General features: G+C 46.5%; 1 protein-coding gene across 1 annotated transcript in view; it reads right to left on the bottom strand.

Annotated features, from left to right (window-relative positions):
* The window catches only part of SLX4 (SLX4 structure-specific endonuclease subunit), a 25,197-nt gene extending 10,326 nt beyond the window's left edge, over window positions 1-14,871 (bottom strand). Inside the window, 6 exon segments of the mRNA XM_009995479.1 lie at window positions 5,642-5,955; window positions 8,009-8,223; window positions 9,733-9,945; window positions 12,138-12,312; window positions 13,129-13,389; window positions 14,514-14,871. Of these exon segments, the coding sequence (XP_009993781.1) occupies window positions 5,642-5,955; window positions 8,009-8,223; window positions 9,733-9,945; window positions 12,138-12,312; window positions 13,129-13,389; window positions 14,514-14,871 (1,536 nt within the window).
* Window positions 14,872-22,803: the final 7,932 nt, after the last annotated feature.

Below are 22,803 nucleotides of genomic sequence, written 5' to 3'. Positions count from 1 at the left end.
AGAAATTAAAGAAGGCAGGAAACCTCCTGGCTGCCCCATCCTCTGTGCAAAGCAAACACACCCATCCCAGGACAGCTCTGAGTGGGCCTGTGCTCCTGTGGGAGAACACAAGAACTCTCTCCTACCAAGGAGGCCAGCCAGATTGGACTTCACAAGGGTCTTCAGCATGGGTGGGGGGCTGTGTTACCAATGCAATGGATGTATTTGCTCTGCATGGTTACACTCTGTGCTCATAGAATCACAGACTGGTTGGGGTTGGAAGTTCCAACCTTCCACCATCATACATAAAGCACAAACCTCTCCCACTGGCAATCCAGCTCCTCAGCAGCACTTCACTTGCTCAGGAAAACTAGCATGGAATCAAACTAAATCTGAAAAATTGATCATACTGGTTTTGCTGGTAGCCACTGAGTTTCATAGAATCATCCTGGTTGGAAAGGACCTTGGAGCTCACCAAGTCCAACCATAACCTAAATCCCCCTACCATAATTTTCAACACCACTATCAGAACAGCTTCTGTATTGTTGGAGGCCTCTGGTTTAATAGACTCAGAATCTTACAAAACAAGATGTTTTTTTCCTGCTAAGTGGTTTGTTTGGTGTTTTTTTTTAATATCCCCGTATCTATTTTGCTGTGTAGTTTCTGTAACAAGCAGCTGGGATGCTCAAGTTTAGTAGATTCCCACCTCCCAGAACTGTCTCTTTCAGAAGTCTCTTCATTCTATCACCACAATATGAAGGTGCATCCTCAAGGCATCACAATTTCCCTGGCACCAAAAGCTACTGGCTTTCATGGCACAATTATTTATTATCAAAGCAAAGACGAGTAAGTTTCACCAGACAAAGTGGGTGACCCTGGTAAGAAGATGAATTAGGGTTTTATTTATTTGCACCTCAGTTGAAGAAAATGGGATTATATAGCCATGGGGGATTACACATCTGCTGGTGCATCTGGGGTAAGATGTGATCTAAAGATCATTACTGGCTTGATTAAAAAATAATCTGTGACTTAACTAGCTGGTATTCTTCACCTAGCTAGACAGCACACCAATGTTCAAGCTAGATCCTCTGGTATGTGTTCCCACAACTGAGGATTTTCTACACTGCAGCAAAAAAAGTGCTCATCTTCCATGGACCTCATGACATTCCACATCATCTATCAAGCTTTGATGCCAGAGGAGAGGATTTAGTGCAAGCCAGCCAGTCCTTGCAATAACTGCCCTTCACTGTAAGGCATGGTGTGGAGAGGAAGGTGATGGAGGAGGAGCAGCTCTGTGCAGAGCCACCAAAGGGTGTGTGAGCCTGGAGGAAGCACCAGGGACCTCTGTCTCTCCTGGCCTGCAGTCAGCTTTCTCTTGGATATCCTGGGCATCACAGCAGAGTACTGCCTGATATGGCAGAGCTGCATCCCTGGTTCCTACTCCCAAATACTCCCAGAGCTGTAACTGTCTAACCTGGTTCTCTTTGTATAAACTATGCACAGATTTGCCTTGTGCTGCCTGTCATTTCAATTCATCCCTCTCATCAGGTAGGACAAGAACTGAAAAACCCACAGACCTGCTTGTGGGCATCCATGAAACACCACCACGTGTGCTGATCTCACCTTGCCCACCATGGCTCCTGACTGACTGTGAACCTTGAACACCTCCTTGTTTCTGTGGAAAGGAAGGGGAACTATTCCATACTTCTTTGAAGTGCACCAAGGCAATAGCTTCTTTTTTACAATGCTAAATAAATGCAAAGGGAAAGAAAAAAAAAGAAGGGTTGCTCTTACTTTTTTACAGCTGCTCCTCAGCAGGCTCTTCTCTTTGGATGTGGAGACAAAGCCACTGTGTGGAATATCACTGGAAGTCAGTTCTTTTCCTCAGAGAAGAAAAAGCAGATCACAGATCACCACAGCTTCTCTGCAAGGCCAGAGTGATGTTAAAGCTGCTGACAGGATCCTTGCCATGGCAGCTCCCCACACAGCTGCTGGAACTAGCCTGCCTGAGGTGAAGGCTCAGCCTCTCCCTCCTGTGCTGAGGGGTTTGGCTTTGGGCTGTGAAAGGCTATGGGTACCTGAGCACCATCCAGCCCTGAGCACCACCAACCTACTGCAGATCTGTGCCACAACCATCCAGATGGAGGAACTGCAGAGTGCAGCCTGATTCCCTGCCTGCACTGCCCAGCTTTTCTCCACTGGGAAAAAAAAACCAACAAGGATGCAGAGTGGGATGAGATGTGCCAGGTTGCTCCAAGCCCCATCCAACCTGCCCTTCAACACTGCCAGGGATGGGGCAGCCACAGCTTCCCTGGGCAACCTGGGCCAGGCTCTCACCACCCTCACAACAAAGAACTTCCTCCTCATGTCCAACCTCAATCTCCTCTCTGCCAGTTTTAATCCATCCCCCCTTGTCCTCTCCCTCCCTGCCCTTGTCCCAAGTCCCTCCCCAGCTTTCCTGGAGCCCCTTCAGGCCCTGGAAGGTGCTCTAAGGTCTCCCTGGAGCCTTCTCTTCTCCAGGCTGAACATCTCCAACTCTCTCAGCCTGTTTCCAGAGCAGAGCTGCTCCAGCCCTCAGATCATCTTTGTGGCCTCCTCTGGACTTTCTCCAAGAGCTCCATGTCCTTCTTGTACTGGAGGCTCCAGAACTGCACACAGTTCTCCAGGTGGGGTCTCATGAGAGCTGAGCAGAACCACCTCTCTTCCCCTGCTGGCCACACTGCTTTTCATGCAGCCCAGGCTTTTTCTCCACCTGGTCTCATTTACACACAATAGACATGTTTGTGCATAAATTATGTCCCTCACCCAGGAAGCATCATCCCCACTGAAACCCCAGAAGCAGTTTTATAGGGCCAGTTTTGTCTTTGCTGCAGTTTAGTAGGAAGTGAGGAATATTATTTCACCCACATGACAATGCAGATGGGTTAACTTAGCAGCCATGTTCTGTGTCACAGGGGAAAAGGAGACACCCAACAGGTACTGCTGAAAACTCAGGCCATTTTAGGGGATAACTTTGATCTTGAAACGTGCAGTTGGGCACCATATGGATCTATGACTGGGGACATCTGAGAGTTGCCCACAGAGGAATTCTGGGTGGTGTATTTTTTCAGCCCTGTGTAGGTACAGATAAAACTTCAGGTTTGTGTACTCAAGGTACCACCATAAAACTATCCCTCTTGTGCTTCTTTTTCCCTTGCTTCTCTCAAGACTTCAAAAGACAGTGCACACAACAGCAAGACTGTCCAGATTGCTGGGGAGAGCAGTTTTGGCCCAGCTGTTGAACCTACCTGGCAGAAAAGACTTGGGTATCTTTAAAGGACTTGAAAAATGAAATTCAGAACCAGCTGTCCAGGAGTTTTCTTAAAAGCTGGGATTTATGAATCATTTCAAACCACCAGCTTGATTATATCTAAAGTTTACTACAGAAAAATGTCCCCTCCCAGTATCACCTCTTGGACAAACATTAACATCCCGTGGGTGCTGCTCCTAAGGCAGCAGAGCACAGGTCTGGCTCTGTGCAATGAAGGACTAGGGACAGGGCTCCTGAAGCTGCCAGAACTTACCTGGTTGCTCTGTTGCCTGAACATGGTGAACATCAAGGTTCCACTGTGTGAGGGTAAGTCCCTCCCCAGCCAACTCAATTAGGTTCTGGAGAGTCTGAACATCCTTCTGGCTGTGAGATAAAACCTGTCCATCTTCATGGCCTGACTTGGATTCATCAGGAGTTTGGCCTCCAACCTCTGCACTGGTGAGCTCCTGAGAACTGAGCTCAGGCTGAATCTGCTGGGACGCTTTTGGCTGATCAGATCCCACTGATGGCAGAAGGGTCTCTGGCTTCTGATTCTGATCAAAAGAGGAGGAAAAAAGACACCAATAAATTAGGTCACGTTTTATGTATTTGCAGAGCTCAGAGTAAAGCCTCTACTTCACCCTTTTCTAGTAAAGGATCACAGAGCACTCCCAGGACACAAGGGCTTCTGAGGCAAAACCTCTCTGCAGTTTTGTGAAGGACTCTCTGGAGATAAGACAACTCCAAACAGAAGAATGGAAACTACAACAGAAATGCAGAAAAGGTGGTTTCTCCAGGAGCATGTCTGTGCAGGCAACTGCCAAGCAGGAGAAAGGATGGTGGAAATGCTCCCAGCTCCAACATCTAACTATTTCATTATAGCTGGAGTGCCTGGCAACAGTCAGAGCTGAAGCTCTCCAGGTGCTTCTGTTCTGAGTTCTGAAATGCTTTTGCAGTTCCATGTAACTAAATCAAACCTTCACCTTGAAGTTGATATTTTCCAGCTTTGGTCTCTGTTTCCTAATAAAAATAGTTTTGTTTGTTTCTTTCTAAGTAAAAATGGTTTAGCCATTTCTGTGGCTGGAAAGAATCAGATGGGAAAACACACTCTGGCCTTGATTTTCAAGGCTTTTCTACTTTTTTTTTTTAAACTTCTCTGGCAGTTTTTGGCTTGAGTGGAAGGTCAAAAATCTTAATGGACCCCATCCAGTACAGTCCCAGAATCATAGAATTATAGTATGGTTTAGGTTGGAAGGGATCTTCAAGATCATCTAGATCCAACCCCCCTGCATGGGCAGGGACACCTCCCACCAGCCCAGGCTGCTCCAAGCCCCATCCAACCTGCCCTTCAACACTGCCAGGGATGGGGCAGCCACAGCTGCCCTGGGCAACCTGGGCCAGGCTCTCACCACCCTCACACTAAAAAACTTCCTCTTCATTTCTAACCTAAATCTCTCCTCTTTCAGTTTAAAACCATTCCCCCTTCTCCTTTCCCTCCCTGCCCTTGTCAAAAGTCCCTCCCCAGCTTTTCTGTAGGTCCCTTTCCAAGGGAGCCTTCCCCCTTCCATGATGACCAAGTAAAAACCTCTGGGCTTTAACCAGGGCAGAAGTATTAACTAAAGAACCTACATATGCACAGTAGTTTTTGAAAAGAAGCACCAAACAGCTCTTCAATAAAAGAATGAGGGAGGGAAGGGATATCCTCCTTCTCTGTGAGCAAGTGTGTGATCAGACTAAAAGAGCTTTGTCTGCTACTGTACTTAGAATAAAAATATAGTGTTGAAAGAGAGCAGGAGATCTAGATGAAAAGTAGAATGAAAACAGTGGAACTGAAAACTGCATCAAAGCTCATGTGCACCAGGAGGAGGTAGGATGCACAGGGAAAGTCTGAAGTGCAAATGCTTCACTTGACAATTCTAGGAGTGTCTCTTGTCCTCTCTGCAAGGCAAGTATCACTCTGCTATTCAAACTTTTCACCCAGATCCTGGCTGAGTGAAAATGGACAAAGATCATTCTGGAATTAATCAGAGAAAGGTGCCAAGAAGGAAAACAAGAGCCAGGCTGCTCTAAACACAGATAAACTGGTGGCAAAATAAACAGGATGGGTTCCCTTTACTCAGGACTCTGTTCCCATCAGTTTCTTCTTCTGAAAGCTCAAGGAGAAACATGGTAACATTGGTCTCCTCTCAAAAGGGAGAAATGAAAATTCAAGCTCATAAAACCTAACTGTGTAAGAAAGGGGACAGCAGGGCATGAGCAGGGGCTATGCAGAGGTCAGGGATTGTTTAAATACCAAGTGAGGAAACACAAGGGTTACAGGTTAAGTGCACTAGGGCACACAAGTATCAAAGCAAGGACAAACAAGCATCCCACCTGCACAGGCTTCCAAGGTGCAATGAGAGGGGTTAACCCAGCAGCGTAGAATGATTCAGGGTCACAGGGTCCTGTCAGAGCACTGATATTCCATAAAAAGCACTCCCTGGTTTTGGGCAATGGCAGAAGCCACGTTGCTTTCCCATCTTCATCCTCCAAAATCCTACTAGTGGGAAGCTGAGGGGTGGGAGGGAATTCCACCTCTTCTGCAAGCAGCATGGCCACTCGTTCTTGGATCCTCTTGTGAGCCTTCTCGGGGTCCTGGAGCAGCAATGGTGGGGCTGCAGTTGGGCCTCTTCTACGCCGTTTTTTCTCTTGAAAAAGCAAAGGAACACAAATAAATCAACAGCTGAACACACAGGGCAGAAGAGCACAACATGCCAGCTCCTTCAGGTGCTGTAGGTAGTGATGCCCAAGGGCAGCTCCAAGCTGAGACAACTCAGCTCCCTGTAGGCATCGCGGAGCCTTGTGTGGCCCGTCCGGGAGAGGTGAGCACCAGAAGGGACTGAGTCCTGCTGGTCCTGCCTGCTGGGAGCTCTCCCACCTCTGCAAAAGCTGATCACTACAGAAGCAACTGCATATCAGAGAAAGGTTTGGGTTGGAAGGGACCTTCAAGATCATCTAGTTCCACCCCCCTCCGATTGGCAGGGACACCTCCCACCAGCCCAGGTTGCTCCAAGCCCCATCCAACCTGCCCTTCAACACTGCCAGGGATGGGGCAGCCACAACTGCCCTGGGAAACCTGGGCCAGGCTCTCATCACCCTCACAACAAAGAATTTCCTCCTCATGTTCAACTTAAATCTCCTCTCTTCCACTTTTAATCCATCCCCCTTGTCCTCTCCCTCCCTGCCCTTTTCCCAAGTCCCTCCCCAGCTTTCCTGGAGCCCCTTCAGGCCCTGGAAGGTGCTCTAAGGTCTCCCTGGAGTCTTCTCTTCTCCAGGCTGAACACCCCAACTCTCCCAGCCTGGTTCCAGAGCGGAGCTGCTCCAGCCCTTGGATCATCTCCATGGCCTCCTCTGGACTCTCTCCAGGAGCTCCATGTCCTTATGTTGGGGGCTCCAGAAATGGACACAGTTCCAGGTGGGGTCTTCCCAGAGCAGAGCAGAGGGGACAATACCCTCCCTGGCCCTCCTGCCCATGGTACTGGTGACACAGCCCAGGACAGGGTTGGCTTCTGGGCTCCAACACATGGTTCTGGCTCATGTTGAGCTTCTCATCCACCAGCACACCCAGATCCTTCTCCTCTGGGCTGTTTTTGATCCATTCTCCACCTAACCTGTATTTGTTCTTGGAATTGCCCTGACCCAGGTGCATAACCTGGTGCATAACAATCCACCTCCCAGCCCCATGGAATGGTGCTTGTATGGCAGTGCCTCCCAACCAAGGGAGAGAAAACCCACCACCAAATCCAGGAAGGATCCTTTCCTTGTGTACTGGTCACTGACAATATCCAACCAACACTGTGCAATTTCCATCTGGAAATCAGATGTCTTGCTATCTCTGTCTTACCCACACCCAGCCCCAAATCCAACCTGCATGACTTATAGGCAGGAAGAGAGCTGAGCTGTGCCCAAAGGAGTGAATTCTCCCCTCCACAGAGCACTCCATGCTCTCCCCTGGCACTTGGTCTTCCTCTCTTAAGTCTTTTTACACACTGAAATAGTGAAGGACGCACTCCAGAGCAGGTACTATGCATAGAATCATAAAGGTTGGAAGGGACCTTAAAGATCATGCAGTTCCAACCCCCCTGCCATGAGCAGGGAACCACTAGACCAGGTTGCACAAAACCTCGTCCAACCTGGCCTTAAAAACCTCCAGGGATGGGGCATCAACAACCTCCCTGGGCAACCCATTCCAGTTCCTCACCACCCTGACAGTGAAGAATTTCTTCCTCATATCTAACCTAAATCTCCCCTCTCTCAGTTTATGCACATATGTCCACAGCAGAAAGAAAGGAGAGAAAAGATAAGGCTGAAAAAGCTGCATTAATCCAGGTTGCAGCAGGATAAATAAGGAAAAAACAATTTACTGCAGGGAAAATAACAATAATCTTTTCATGCTATTTCTTTTCACTTCCACAGTTTACAGAAAACAACAGCTTATCTTAAGAATATTTTACAGCTTCAAAACAAACCCATTGGTGAGGAAAAGCATAAGATACTTAAGGGATTTCACTAAAACCCATGGACATCCTGCAGCCTTTGACTCTGTGAGGATACTGCCTATTGCTGAAGCTCTGACAGTTTAAACAAAGCAGAGGCAGGGCTGTCATCTCTCCTGTACCCAAGGGGAAAGCTGAAGTGAAGAGCAGGCTGTGCTACACTGCTCCTCCACAGCCTTTGACACTCACTCTCTTTAACACCTACCTGATCCTGGCTTCCATTTGATTGGCAAAGCAGCCATTGGTTTCACATTTGTAACTGATTTTGCTTGTTCCTGCTTCTCCTGTTCCAACAGAGAGCGTGACATTGCCATAGCAACCATCAAATCTTCATCCTTGCTCTCCACTTTGGCCCTCTTCTGCTTTTCCTTGGAGTTCTCTTTGGAGGAGCCTTTTCGTTTTGCCCTGCTTGGTTGATTGCTGAAAAACAAGAGTGCAGCAGGAAGCCTGAGTTCATGTGACTGGAGCAGAGACAAGAAACACTGAGGACTCCAGCCCAGCTGCTCTCCTTGCTCAGAGAGATTCCCACATCCAGGATAACAAAAACCTACTCAGTGCCTTCTTCCCTAGCAGAGAGCACAGGATTTCTTATCACCTGTGGAATTTGGAGCAATTTGGAGAAAGTCTTATTCTGAAAACGTAAGAAGCATCTGCTGTCTCCATCTTGAACTTCTTTGTACCAAAAGGGATAAAATAAGTTAAAAGAACAGCAAAAAACCAAGATGACCAGAAAAAGCTTTCCCACTCTTCTGCTTCTGTAGGGAACAGCCTGCAGTCCTTCCTCAGCACAAAGGGATTTCATAGACTCACAGAATGCCTTGAGTTGGAAGGAACCATCTAGATCCAACACCAATCTAGAGGTGTCTAGAGAGACACCTCCCACTAGAGCTGGTTGCTTCAAGCCCCATTCAACCTGCCCTTCAACACTTTCAGGGATGGGGCTTCCAACAGCCTCTCTGGACAACTGTCCTGGTTTGAGCCAGGATGAAGGCAATTTTCCTTTTACTGATTTTTTTCCCTTCAGTAAGCTTTCTTTTAACTAGCAACAGTGTGTTCTGCTAGGTTGATAAGACACTGGAATGTTTTTCTAACTACTGAGGCTTCAAGGCTGCACCTGCACCCCGCCGGCTCAGACACTATGGGGAGATCTGTGACCCCCCCGTAGGAGGCTGAGTTAGACAGACAGCAAAACTGGCCAGAGATATTCCATTCCATATATCTATGTAAGCTCAGAGGAAGGTCAGAGATCACAGAAGACAACTTCCTTCCTTCTTCTTCTTCCCTTCTCTTCGGTCCATGGCCGAAGGCAACCATGGACTCCGTCCATCCATCACCATCAACCCTTAGGCTCGAGCTCTCCTGACCCTCATCACTCTCCACTCTTCTCCAGCAGCATCTCCAGGATTCCTTGGGACTGTCCAGCAGAGGGGAGTGCTGGGGAAGTTGCTGGGGGTGGGGGGGAGGTGAGAGGCTTTTGCCCATACCTGAATTTATCTGTATATAATTGTATATATTTTCTTGTATCATTCATTAGTGTTGAATTAAAGCTGTGTAGTTTAGTTTTCAATCCAGCCAAGTCTCTCTCTTTTTCTCTTTCTCCTTCCCTACCTGGGTGGGAGGGGGAGGGGATCAAGAGCATTGTTGTCAGACCTGAGTCAAATGGTGACAACAACCTGTTCCAGTGTCTCACCACCCTCACAGCAAAGAATTTCCTCCTCATGTCCAACCTCAATCTCCCCTCTTCCAGTTTTAATCCATTCCCCCCTGTCCTCTCCCTCCCTGCCCTTGTCCCAAGTCCCTCCCCAGCTTTCCTGGAGCCCCTTCAAGCCTTGGAAGGTGCTCTAAGGTCTCCCTGGAGCCTTCTCTTCTCCAGGCTGAAGTCCAACTCTCTCAGCCTGTCGCCAACATCTTTTACCTTCACCAGCTTACCTGGGACACTGAAGAGGTGCATCACCAAGCGAGGACACCTGCAACTGCACTGCCTGAAGCAGCAGCTTAGGAGGAACATCCATCTCCACAGCACAGCGTTTCAGGTGAGTGACCCGGCTCTGCACGGTTTGGAACTGCTTCCCACAGATGGGACACTCAGGGACCTGTGGTTTGCTGGAGGATGATTGTGCATCTTCCAGCTCATCCAGACACCTGGGAGACAATGGCAAAGCTTACCTCTGAAGACTAAAACTCTCCATGCTAAATTTAAACCATACTAAAGAAAAGGAAGCACAATAATCTCTAATATCTGTAACAGCCTCTGAAGAAACAAGAATGATGTGCCCACTACCCTGATGAATATGACATGTAACAGCTCCATGGAGATTCTGGCCTTGGAGGCATGTTAAAAATATGTTGCTCTAAAGCAAGTGCAGGTAATAACCTCCTTAAACTTCATCACTTAAGCCCTCTTTCTGCATTCATTCCAACATTCCAGTTTAATTATAAACCACCGTTAAAAAAAGAATCACCCTACGAGAGAAATGGTGAAGTCTTCTCACCTGAAACAGGACTCTCTGTGTCTCTCTTACTACTTACTTGACATGCAGTGTCAAGAATGAAAGAGCTTCAAGTCAGGTATCTCACTTGACAAGGACCGTGTTTTATGGCACAGAGAAGGGAGGAGCTGAAATTCACCCTGCATTCGAGAGGACGATGAACTTCCAGTCAGGCCCAAAGTATGTAAAAAATGTCAATGGTTCTTGTTCTGCCCTCTTCAAAGAGGTCCAGGGTATGAAAACCTGGATTTGCCTCTTATAAAAATCAGTCCCTGATTAGGCAATGACACACAGTACCCACACACAGGGGCAAGTAAGAGACCACTCATCTAACACACCAGGACTGGTTTGCCAGAGCATCTGTCCATCCTTTACCTCCTGGGATGAAGGCTGCTAGCAAATAATCCATTCCTAACTAACCTTGTAATCTCATCTTACAACTACACAACTAATAGTTCAGAAAGCAGACTCAGTTCCCAAAAAACCACTTCTGACATACTGTCACTGTTCTACAGTCTCTGTCCTCTCAAGGAACAGTTAATACCTGAAGACAGAACCAGCAGTAACATCTCTAAAGGTGCAGACACTCTCAATGAACATGAGCCACCCTACAATGTTATGTAGGACCAGACAAATAAAATTCCAGAATCTTGCCCTCTGAAAGTGCTGGAATTAATAAACTGCAACCATTCAAATATGATGTTTTAGATATTTTCTCAAGCACAAACTTTACATTTACAAAGTTACTTGTACATCATATATTATAAGTACTTGTTATTTACCACTAAGGAAACTGTTAAATTAAGGGCACTAACTTCAATTTAGAATCACAGAATCATGGAAGGTTTGGGTAGATCCAACCCCCTGCATGGGCAGGGACACCTCCCACCAGCCCAGGCTGCTCCAAGCCCCATCCAACCTGCCCTTCAACACTGCCAGGGATGGGGCAGCCACAGCTTCCTTCCCTGGGCAACCTGGGCCAGGCTCTCACCACCCTCACACTAAAGAATTTCCTCCCAATGTCCAACCTCAATCTCCCCTCTGCCAGTTTGAATCCCTTCCCTCTTCTCCTCTCCCTACAAGCCCTTCTCAAAAGTCCCTCCCCAGCTTTCCTGCAGCCCCTTCAGGCACTGGAAGGCCAGTACCTGCTCACACTCTGACAAAAGAGAAGGCAGGGACACCTTTCCTCCCTTAGCCTCTCTCCTCTCCTTGTCAAAGCTCCACAGTGCACATTAGTTATCTTCCTGAACAATATCACTGTTGCCTCGGCAAACAGCTCAGATGTGCAGTGACATTCTACACAAACAACTTCCAGGAACACAGAGCAATCATTACTTTGTTGGCTGGAATCAGCAGATCTCAAACTCTGCAGTAATGGGACCTCATTAATTTTGATAGTCACTTCACAGTCACAGCTTCTCTGCCACACTGCTGATGAAAGCAGCACTGGACTCACCACCCACAGGCAGAAGCCCTGCAGGGCAGGACAATCGGCCTCTGCTTGGAGATCACAGAATCACAGAATGGTTTGGGTAGGAAGAGACCTTAAAGACCATCTAGTCCAACCCCCCTGCATGGGCAGGGACACCTCCCACTAGATCAGGTTGCTCAGAGCCCCATCCAGCCTGGCCTTGAACACTTTCAGGGAAGGGCCAGCCACAACTTCCCTGGGCAACAAGATCAAAACAACTGGTTAATCCAAGCCATAGAAGTTCTTGCCACAATGCAGATGTTCTTCATTGGCCACCACGTGGTGGCCCTGTCTCCATGTTCTGTAATGGCTAAGCTGAGGGAGCAGTTGAGGAGGTTAAGGGACAGAAAGGAGACTTCATGCTGGTCCCTCACCTGTTAACATGCTGCTCTCGCCGCGTGGTGTTCATGGCTGAGAGATCCTTCTGGCAGATCTGACAAAAAAACAAGCCTGCATCCTCCAAGCTTGCCAGGGCTTCCTCTTTGGTTTCCTGCTGAAGAGTCAAAGCCAGAGCACCGTCATATTCCATGGATGGAAGATGCTGGGTATCTGCCAAAGAAAGGAGATGATCTAAGACAGAAAGCTACAAACCCTGTATGAAAAGTTTGGATTCATTGTACATGTTATTAGTGTATTAAATTAGACATGTACAAAAAAAAAATCATAAATTGTAATCTTTCTCTGGCATCTTCACCTTTGATTTCTCAGGAGGACATGTACAAACTGCACTGTAAGTACTAGAGGACTGCACTGCCCTGGAGCAGGAGGTGGCAATTCCTGCACAGTACAGCATGTGTTGGGGCCAAAGGTCAGTTTTGGCTACAGCTTCTGGGGAGAACATGGGAACTTGTGCACCACAAATTAAAACACAGCAGGTTTTCATGTCCATATAGAACCAACAGGGCCTTGACTTACAAAGATCCAAACCAGAGTAAAATTGCTGTGAATTCAATTCATCTGCACAGACCATGTTACCTTGCAGAGTGCTTGGAGATCTATCAAAGATGTCATATGTACCTAACAGCTACCTAACAGTGTCCCAAGGGAAGGATGACAAAGTTCACTGATCCTGTTGGAATTTCAACCTGTTTCCAAGAAGACAATTATCCCTCTCATTATCCCTCCGGAATCCAACATGAGGTTAATTCAGCCTGAGAGAAGAGCTGGGAGAAAAGTAAGGATAGTGCTTTAACAATAGAGAAAGGAAGTTTCCTCAGCAATCTGGAGTGATTTACTCAGTGCTGCAGACTGAGCTACTAGGCCAGCTGGGAACACAGCCCAGGAATCCAGGCTGCTTCTCATGCAACCATTCCGACCAGCCCACAGCTCTCATTCTGCACGTACAAGGGCTAAGGAGAAACGTACCATTCTCTGGTGGGTTCTGCTCCTGGCTTTCATCAGGGAAATCCCCACTGGCTACAGACCTTGGCAAACTCCCCTCTGTGCTGTGTTTCAGCTGCTCAGGGGCCACTCTCTTGAACTGCTGCATTCTCTCCACTACCAGCTCTGCCACCCGCATCTTCGACACCGCTGGTGGCATCTTGGAGGTGGGGGAAGAGCAGGTCCCTGGCTGTGTAGCAGGATGGAAGGATAATGTTGTCTGGGAACAGCCACTCAGGGTATTGACTAGAGGGGGAGAAAACACCAGAGCTTTACCAGTCAGTTTTAAGTACACAGCTGAGCTGCTCAGAGTCTTTCCCAAAAGCAGCCCCAGCCAGGCTCAGTTTTGCAGCCACTGTTCTTAGAGGAAGAAATTAAGAACTTGTTCAGTTATTACCTGACTTCATATTTTATAATTACAGTAACAGCATCAGGCTTCTGTGCTCCAACAGTTTAGATGTCTCTAAATCCTTTCTAGATGCAGGTCACTAGCAAGAGCAACAAGTGAGGCAGCCCCTCAGCCCTGCTCCCCCCAGCACTCACACTACACAGTCTCCTGTGCTTCCTGCTGTTCTTTGATCTCCAAACCCTCTCAATTGTCAGGCTCTGAGCTGAAGGAACCTGGGGTTCTCCAAGAGAGGTGCTAAGAAGCAGGAGGCAGAGGCACTGCTGGACTAACACCTCAGCAGACCACTGCTCCACTTGAGGGGTCCTGTGGATAAGGGCAACACACCAGGTGGGACCAAAGATCTGGCCAGCCCAGTACCTTGTCTCTGAGGCAGTCAGCAACACATCCTTAAGAAAGGGTGATCAGGACAGGATAGGTACAAAACAACCCTTTTCCTGGCTGTGACCTTATTTATCAGTTTAAGGACTTCCTGCACTGGTGACTGCATTCTGGTCATCATGTTTAGTAACCACTGAAAGACTAATCCTTAATGAATTAATCCAACACCTTTCTTAACTCATACATAGTTTTGACTTTGACAACACCCAGTGGCAATATATTTCACCACACAATGATGCACTGGGTGAAAAACCACCTTAATATACTCTAAGTTTGCTCCTAGATGATTTGAGGGTGTTTTTCTCAGTTCTGATACTGCAAAACACAGTGAATAATGGCTCCTCAACACATCACTTTGTACCAAGGTTTCACCTTCCTGAAGGACACCTGCCTGCCTGTGGCACAGAACACACTCCCTGTGTAAGCCTAAGCAGCCAAGTGTAGATGGAACAGAAGATGCCAGCCTGCTTCAACCACTGCTGCTCTGTGTCCTCTTCAGGTGGACTTCTGAAGAGCTCCACTGACCTACAGAGTGGTTTCGGTCCTAGAATGTTTTCTGTTTGAAAGATGTTGATTCACTCACCTGCCAGAGTCCTCTGGCTACACTCACTGGCTGCTGTACTCAGCTGGCTGGCAGGGAAAGGGCTTCTCCTTCCATCCCCTTGTGCAGTCTCACCACTACTAAAGGCCACAGCGTCACCATCTTCTTTGTGCACCAGGGTTTGTTCCTTTGGACCCAAATCTTGAGACAAGCTTATTGGTAGGTAATGGTGGGTTTGGCTCCTAGCAGCAGCTTTGCCTCTTCTCAGTTTGCTCTTTGCTGCAGTGCTCTTTGATCTCTTCTGAGTCCTCTTCACTGCCCCAGCATCCCCAGGATTTTTCTTGGCTCTACCCAAAAGGTTTGCCCACAACTCTTTAAAATCACTGTCTTGTTCCTCCATTGGCCTGCAGGTTCCACCAAACACTGAGGCCTGTGACACTGAGGACAGGGGGAGCTACCAGAGTCAGTTCAGTTTTGCATCACCTGTGACCTGCAATTTTCACCAGTTCCCTTCCACCACCTCAGAGATCTCCATTCTCCAGACTTCAGTGAGGTCAACACTCCTGTGCTGTTCTGACAGTTCATTCTTCCACACTTAATCCACAGCCATTTAGCTGAGCACAGTGTCTCTCCAAGGACCCCTCTTGCTTTCACAAGTTGGCTCTTCAGAAGTCTCTAGACCCTCAGATAAGAAGCATGTGTAGGATCTTCATGATATGCTACAGGGCTTCAGAAAGAGATAAAGGAATAAAAGAAGGTGATTAAATAGGATGGTATATGCAGATGCAGTGTGGGATAAGGGAAAAATCTGAAGGAGGAGTGGATTTGTTGAAAATAGTAAGATTAGAAAAAACAAGATATTGAGCCAAACCACTATCACTATAATTGCACCACAGACATGCACAAGCCACACTAGGAAAGAAAAGGAAAGCTTTCAAAACAGATATCTGATACTGGGTAGGCTTTTGTCCTGGAGCTCAGGATTTGAGAATGTCCTTTTTATATGCATTTGGACTTAAATTTATAGAACATAAGACCAGGGAATGCAGCAGGGAAGAGGGGGGAAAAAAAAAAAAAAAAAAGTCCTTCAGAACTAGGAGCTATTTTTGAGTGTAAAATTTTGCTTTGTGAAACTGCAGCTTTCAAAAGCAGAGCCTGACCTCATTTCCAGAAGTAAATAAAGGCAGTTTCTGGCATTTCAGAAGGGTTTCTGGGACAAGTCTGAAGACAACTCAATCCAACATGTTCATCCTTTTTCTCCTCTTGCCTCCACAGCTGCTCACACTCAGGATTAGCTCTCCTGCTAACTAATCCTGAACTCTGTCTCCAAGTACTCAGTAAACCACAGCACCCACCACATCTCACAAACTGCTGTCAAATACACAAAGTAAACACACTAAACAAATGGTATTTTTATATGACTTTCTTAATCTTTTCAGCCACAGTAAGAACAGCAGTACTAGCTGGGGATTATTTGGTACAGCACTGGGTACAATGTCCAGATGGAAATGCCATCAGCCCCCAGGCAACATTCAAACTAGATCTCTATTCTTAGATATTTTGATTGTCCTCCTCTTCCTAGTCCTAAGTTCACTATGGTTCTGGCTATTTTACCACAGGTTTTATGTTGCTCCCAAAACCTATTTCTTTTAAGCCTAAACTGGAGTGTTTCACTTGGAATGGCAACAGCTGTGGTTCAGTTTCTCCAGTAAAGCTCTGGGCACAGAAGGACTCAAAAAAAGCAGGAAAAACACATGTGAGATTGTTTTCTCAAATGGCTTGGCTGCAGACATGTGAGGGTAAGGAATGCTGGTTACACACTTCCCTGGGTCAGCCTTTCCTATAAGCAATTACAGATGTTAATGGATTTATTTATTTTAAACTTGGTCTCACAAACCAGCAGAGGATTTTACTGTGAATCTTGGAGTCATTTCCTGTCAGAGAGAAACTGAAGTTTTATGTAGCCAGTTCATAAATTTAATTTTCCTGGACAGAATCTTGGTGTAGTTATCACTGTAAATTGACCATTTTCTTCTAAGCAGGAGACAGCATGTGGAGAAAACCAGAATCTCACATCCTCCATGGCTTTAAATCCCTCTCACAGACACATTAATACTGTCATATTATTTATGGTGAGTTCCTGATGTTAAGCTTTGAAACAGATCAGCACTTTTGCCTTTGCAATTACAGTTCAGTGCCCCAGGTAGACCAAGTCAGACACACAAATGATGAAAAAATAACTAAGAATTTATCTGTCTTGCTCCTCCCTTCCCAGACTTCTATCTACAGGCTCCTGCTCTGTTCAACATCTCAGTATTTCTGCTGCTGCTGCTCTTGAGGTAACTAGGAGCCAGCTTTGGCACCAGTCTGTAGAGCTCAGAAAGGAATGGCTTTGAAAATACCTTCTTTCAGTACAGTATTCAATGCATTTTGAAAGATTTTAGGACTCAACAAAACACAAAGCTGGTCAAATAAAATAAACAGCAGCACTTACCTATGAACTTAGATGCCAAATCTATAGCTCAGCTGTGCCCTTCAAGTAAAAGTGGATCCGTAAAATGGTGCAAAGTAGGACCAGTAAGAATGAAAGATGGAACCTGGAAAATGGAATAAAAAGGTTAGATTGAGTGTGTTTTGTATTGACTGGTCCTTGGGTTCAAGTTCCAAGGTGCAGGGGCAGAGACACAGCAGTGGCATGTGCTCTGGTGGCGCTCAGCTCTGTCACTTCCACTGAGTGCTGCAGGGAGCTGGATGGATGCTCAGGGGCTGCTCAGCTCAGCAGTGTGTCCTCAGCTGCTGCAGAGAATACCCAGAACCCCCCAGAAGACAGAAGAGGACAGACAGACTGGACAAAGCTCCAAGGAACCTCATCTGACCCCCCAGCTCACCCTGCTTTGAGCAGGACATTGGACTAAAGACTTCCTGAGGTCACCTCCAGCCTGAGTTATCCTACAAATAGTCTGTCCTTGCTTTTTCCATTTGGGCCTAATTCTGTTTCCTGGTAGGAACTTTCCATAAACCAGAACCACAAGAGTTAACTCTTACAGCAATCCATCAATGTTCCTGTCATAACCCTCCAGCCATGGAACACCCTCACCTTTTTGATTCTGCCATTTTTAGGCTCACAGGCACTAAACTGAGCTCCCTGCTGAAAACCCTCCAACAGAGAGAGCATCCCTTCCCATCAGTTCTGTTTGCTTCCTTTATACTTCACTGACCATCTGCTGTGAGACAAGGACAGAAACTTCAAATCCACACTTCAGATCACTCAGTATTTTATTAAATTATATGTACAACACTCTCCCATGTCTGTGCTGTAAAATAAGAACCCCAGTTTTTGTTCCTAAGAGAATCTTCCCTGGCCTCTAACCATCTCCCTCAGTATTCCCTGAACCTCCTTCACTCTCCACTGCTTTTCCTGAGACACTGGCCAGCACTGCAGACAACACACTGCTGATACTGCTGATGAAGAAGTTTTATATCACTCAGATTCCTTCCCCATCCAGCCCTTGCATATTCTAGCAACTTCTTTGCTCTCTTTTGAAAGCACCAGTTTGTTGAGCAAAGGTTTTACCCGGACAGAGACACCCAGAGCTCTTTCAATATTGCTATCATTAAGGTGTTCCATACATACAGTTTCTCTTTTTCCACCTCCATGCTCTATTTCACACTCCTCCACCCTGAAATCCATGATCTACTGTGTGACCTGCAGCTTGGAGCCTCCTGGAACCACCTCTGATCTCAACTAATTGATCCATTCTTTCTATCCTGATCTGTTGACAAATTCAAACCACTCCATTAGATTACTGAGTCTAGTGGACAGACATCTGCAAATAACCTGATGATCACTTCAACCAGTTTCACAGGTACACAGAGAAGCCTTCCTGCCTAATAATTACTTAGTTTAACCACAGAATCCTCCTTAAAAAACCTAACACAACAGGTAAAACATCTGCTACCCTCCCACCTTTCAGAGCAGCTTCTCTTTTAACAACTGAAAATGTGTTTCCACCAGCAGTCCAACCACTTGACACTATCACTTCTGAGTTCTCAATTACACAACATCTGGGCCTGCTCACTTGCTGCTTTAAATGGTCTGTTTGTTCCAGGAACAATCCTCCTGCCATTCCAGTTTCCAAGAACATGTCATCATTATTGCTAGAAAGTGCAGATCAATGCTAGGTAGGCCTCAACAACTTGTACCCAGGAGATACCTTCTCCCCCCACAGTGGTGCCTCAGTATATCCTCCCCAGTGACTCATCTTGAAAGAAAACCTGATTCTGTACCTTCAGAAAAGGAAAATGCCACATTGCAGTGGGAGCAACCTCCTGGATTTCTCAAGAAATACTAAAGGGATTATTTACCACTAGAAAGCAACACAAAAGGAAATCCAGGTTATTTTAAATGCAGACTGTTTCTTGTGGTGAAAGTACCAATCATCCCCTTTTGAAGGCAGAGCCTTTCTCCCCATCTCCACCAGTAGAATAGCTCAACAGGTGCCTGAAATCTTAACTGGGACCCATCTCTGCTAAGCCAGGAGTCAGGGAATGAAACTGTGCTTGTGTGCCAGGCAGAGTGGGCTGCAGCGGGAAAGGTGACACCCCTCCTGGTAGGAGCACCTCCCACTTCTTCCACCAGCAATTCAACACAGGAGTGGTCCTGACAATCCTGTACAGCTGGCCAGAACTTAAGGGAAAGTCAAAGGATGGGATCAAAAGTGACTGATACCACCTCAGCCTCAGCTGAGTTAATTGCCATGGCCTGTATGAAGCTAGGCTGTTAATGACAGGGTGCTGACAGCAGGCAGGCTGATGGGATGCAGGCCCTTGTGCTGGCACTGAAAGCTTTCTTGCCCCCTCCCCTTGTCCCTTTGGGAGAAGCTGTGGCCTGGAGATCTGAAGGCTGGTAGCAAAACTTTCAATCAAGCCAGTCCAAATACTGCAAAGGGAAAGAATGTCTGGAGTGTTTGTTCTGGAAACCACACCAGCAGGCGGTCCCTAGAGATTCTTCCAGACCAAATCCTCTAACAAAAAATCTTCCTACCAGTTTCTGATGGAGCAGAACCTACATGTCAACTGTGTAACTCCTGAAAAAGCACATTATCTTTCATACTTTCAGAGATTCTCTTCACCACAGCCTGTTCTTTCCAGGTTCCAGTCCCTTCTCTACAAAGACCATAGTGGCTTTTCAGTGCCTGAAGGGGCTCCAGGAAAGCTGGGGAGGGACTTGGACAAGGGCAGGGAGGGAGAGGACAAGGGGGATGGATGAAAACTGGAAGAGGGGAGATTTAGATTAAACATTAGGAGGAAATTCTAGGTGTCCCTGCCCATGCAGGGGGGTTGGATCTAAATAGTCTTTAAGGTCCCTTCCAACCCACACCATTCCATGATTCTATGAAGACACACCACTAGAGCTGCTCAGTGCAGAGTCTCTGTGTTCATGGAAGTACAAATACAGTAACACTGAGGAGAGCAACACTTGGTCTGTGAAGAGAGAACAACACCAGAACAGAAATTCCAAGTCAGACACCAACCCCTCTTGTCCTGGTCTCTGCCAGCTTTCCTATGCCAGAACAGGATAACATAACCAGACGTGGCAAATAGGAAACAACAAATTAATTGAAGTTGATCTAAGTGAGGAAATAATAAAATTACAGAATTCCAGGTGGGAAGGGACCTCATGTGGTGCAACCTTTCTAGGTACTACTATAGCTTACATAAGAGTTAGGAAAATCATGATCAGATTCTAATGAGCAATCTTAGCCACAACCAGTAACAATGTCTACCTGCCATCCCACCACAGTCCCACACTCACTGCTTTTAAACACTGCCCCCCTCCTAGTACCTTGCAGAGTAAAGCATTTCATAGCCAGTACCAAATCCAGCACATCCCAGACATGAATTTTAAATCACTACTTACATGACAAAATGCCCTTCTACCTTTCAAACCTTGCTTTAGAAAGCCCTTCAGTGACACAGGAAAGTTTCACTTTTTATCTCCTGTGGAAGGATAAAGGGGAAGTGGATATAAAAACAAGAGCTAACGGTTGCTCAGGTGCAAATGCTCTTGGCTTGTATGCAAACATACACAGAAATCAGCAAGATATGCAGCTGGTCCTTCAAAACTGCTTCTTTGATTTGACTGAAAACAACAACAAATTATTATTTAAATAGAAAAAGACAATTGAGAATTCAGGGCTGAATAAAAACGTTTCACTAGAGGCGCCAAAAATCCATAAAGAGATCGACACTTATTAAAACCTAATTTGGTTTTCAGAGAGAGAAACACAATCAGAGCAATAATAAAAAGTAATAATAAAAATAAATATGTAAAATAATGCCATGGGAAGGGAACTGGATGGTACTGAATCTAAACAATTAATTGTATTAAAGTGAGAAGGAGGTAAAATTACAGAAGATGAATTTTCTGGTCAGAAAAGTGAAGGACTCTGGTGAGAAAAGTGAAGGACTTTCAAGATCTTTTTGGTGTCCATCAAAACCAAAAAGAAAAACCTACTAGGGCCACTAGATCCCTGCATGAAAAAACTGCAGAACTGCTAATATTGAGAATACTAAATATTCTTGTAATATCCACCCCTGGTGTTGATGAAAGCAGCCTATTCTATCAGCAATCCTGCAGCTATTGAAGGTACTTCTGTCACCAGAATCAGATCATTTGCAAGCAGAAGTCACTGTGAGTTTTCAAAAAGGACAGTTAGGGAAGTGAACACCCATCTTTCAGGCTGAGATCAACACGAAGCAGTTAGAGAAATGCCTCATATGAGGATTGATGAATAAAGATGGATAATAAAGTTAATAATAATGAACACAGTTTTATGAAAACCAAAATCTCCTTTGTTCAGCTAATCCCTTTTTGTTGAGCCCTCTGTGCATTATCAGAGGGGTAATTCCTCTGTAAACCATTAAAGAAATACCAAGGGACAAAATTATTAATTAAAATAATACAAAATGAATATGACACATTTAAGATTACTAAAATGTAGCCAGCTAGGTCTCAAAATGCAACTGCAAACAGCAGTCACTGAGCCTGTATGTTCCCAGTACCATCCCACAGAGATGAACCCTCTGCTGATTTGTGTTTTCTGTTATTTAGAGGCAGGAAAGGAGTGAGAGACACAAACCAGCACTGACTGAGGCTGAAGAGAAAGGGACACTTTCTGCTGGGAGTGGCAGAAGGATGCAGAGCCCTTGGTAAACCAGCACAAATTCATCACTTTGGGAGAAGGCCATCCCTGCGGGATAGGTGGCTCTGTCCTGGGAAGCAAGGACTGGAAAGCAGGCAAGAGCCTGGGGAGATAATCAGGAGAGTGGTAGGTCCCTACAGGAGAGTGTGCCCAGCTGGGTACGTGGGCTGTAAGAATAAAACGCTGTTATTTCCCTTGTAGTGGTGAGAGTTGTGTGCAGTTCTGGGCTCCCCAGTTCAGGAGGGACAAGGAGCTACTGGAGAGAGCCCAGCCCAGGGCCACAGAGATGCTGAGGGGCTGGAGCATCTGCCTGTGAGGAAAGGCTGGGAGAGCTGGGGCTGCTCAGCTGGAGAGGAGGAGGCTGAGGGGGGATCTGATCAGTGCTGGTCAATATCTACAGGGGGTGGCAGGAGGGGCGACCAGACTCTTCCCAGGGGTGCCCAGTGACAGGACAAGGGGCAATGGGCACAGGCTGGAGCACAGGAGGGGCAAGCTGAACATGAGGAACAACTTCTTTCCTGTGAGGGTGGCAGAGCCCTGGACAGGCAGCCTGGAGAGGTTGGGGAGGCTCATTCTCTGCAGACATTCCAAACCCAGCTGGACATGTTCCTGTGGGATCTGCTGGAGGTGACCCTGCTCTGGCAGGGGGTTGGGCTGGGTGATCTCCAGAGGTCCCTTCCAACCCCCAGCACTCTGTAATTCAATGAAATTGCCACAGGGAACCATCCCTTCAAAAGAGGCCACTGCCCACAGACCATCCCATGCCAGAGGCTCAGGGGCCAACCCAGCCCCTCAGCCTTCCAACCTGGCTACCCCACCCCCTCATCCCAGGAGTCTGACTCCACTCCCATGTGGATAATTTTGACCACATCAAACACATCTCTCAGTCATCAATGGGGTAATCAATGTCCTGGAAGCTTGTAGCAAGAAAATCAACTGCATAATTCATGAAAAATTAAATATAAACAAGGACATTTCAATGTTAAATACTCAAGCCATTGCTCTCCAGGAAGACATTCTAAACAACACGGCCACTTTAAACAATACAAGTGCTACCAATACTATTTTTTTTCCCCAGAAAGTGTAGCTTCTAATCCACGATTAGGTTGAAACTTAGAATCACAAAA

Source organism: Chaetura pelagica, unplaced genomic scaffold (assembly GCF_000747805.2).
Source record: "Chaetura pelagica isolate M959 unplaced genomic scaffold, ChaPel_1.0 scaffold124, whole genome shotgun sequence".
Taxonomy (NCBI): Eukaryota; Metazoa; Chordata; class Aves; order Apodiformes; family Apodidae; genus Chaetura; species Chaetura pelagica.
The sequence above is the reverse complement of the archived record's forward strand: the minus strand, read 5'-3'. Positions and strand labels throughout refer to the sequence as shown.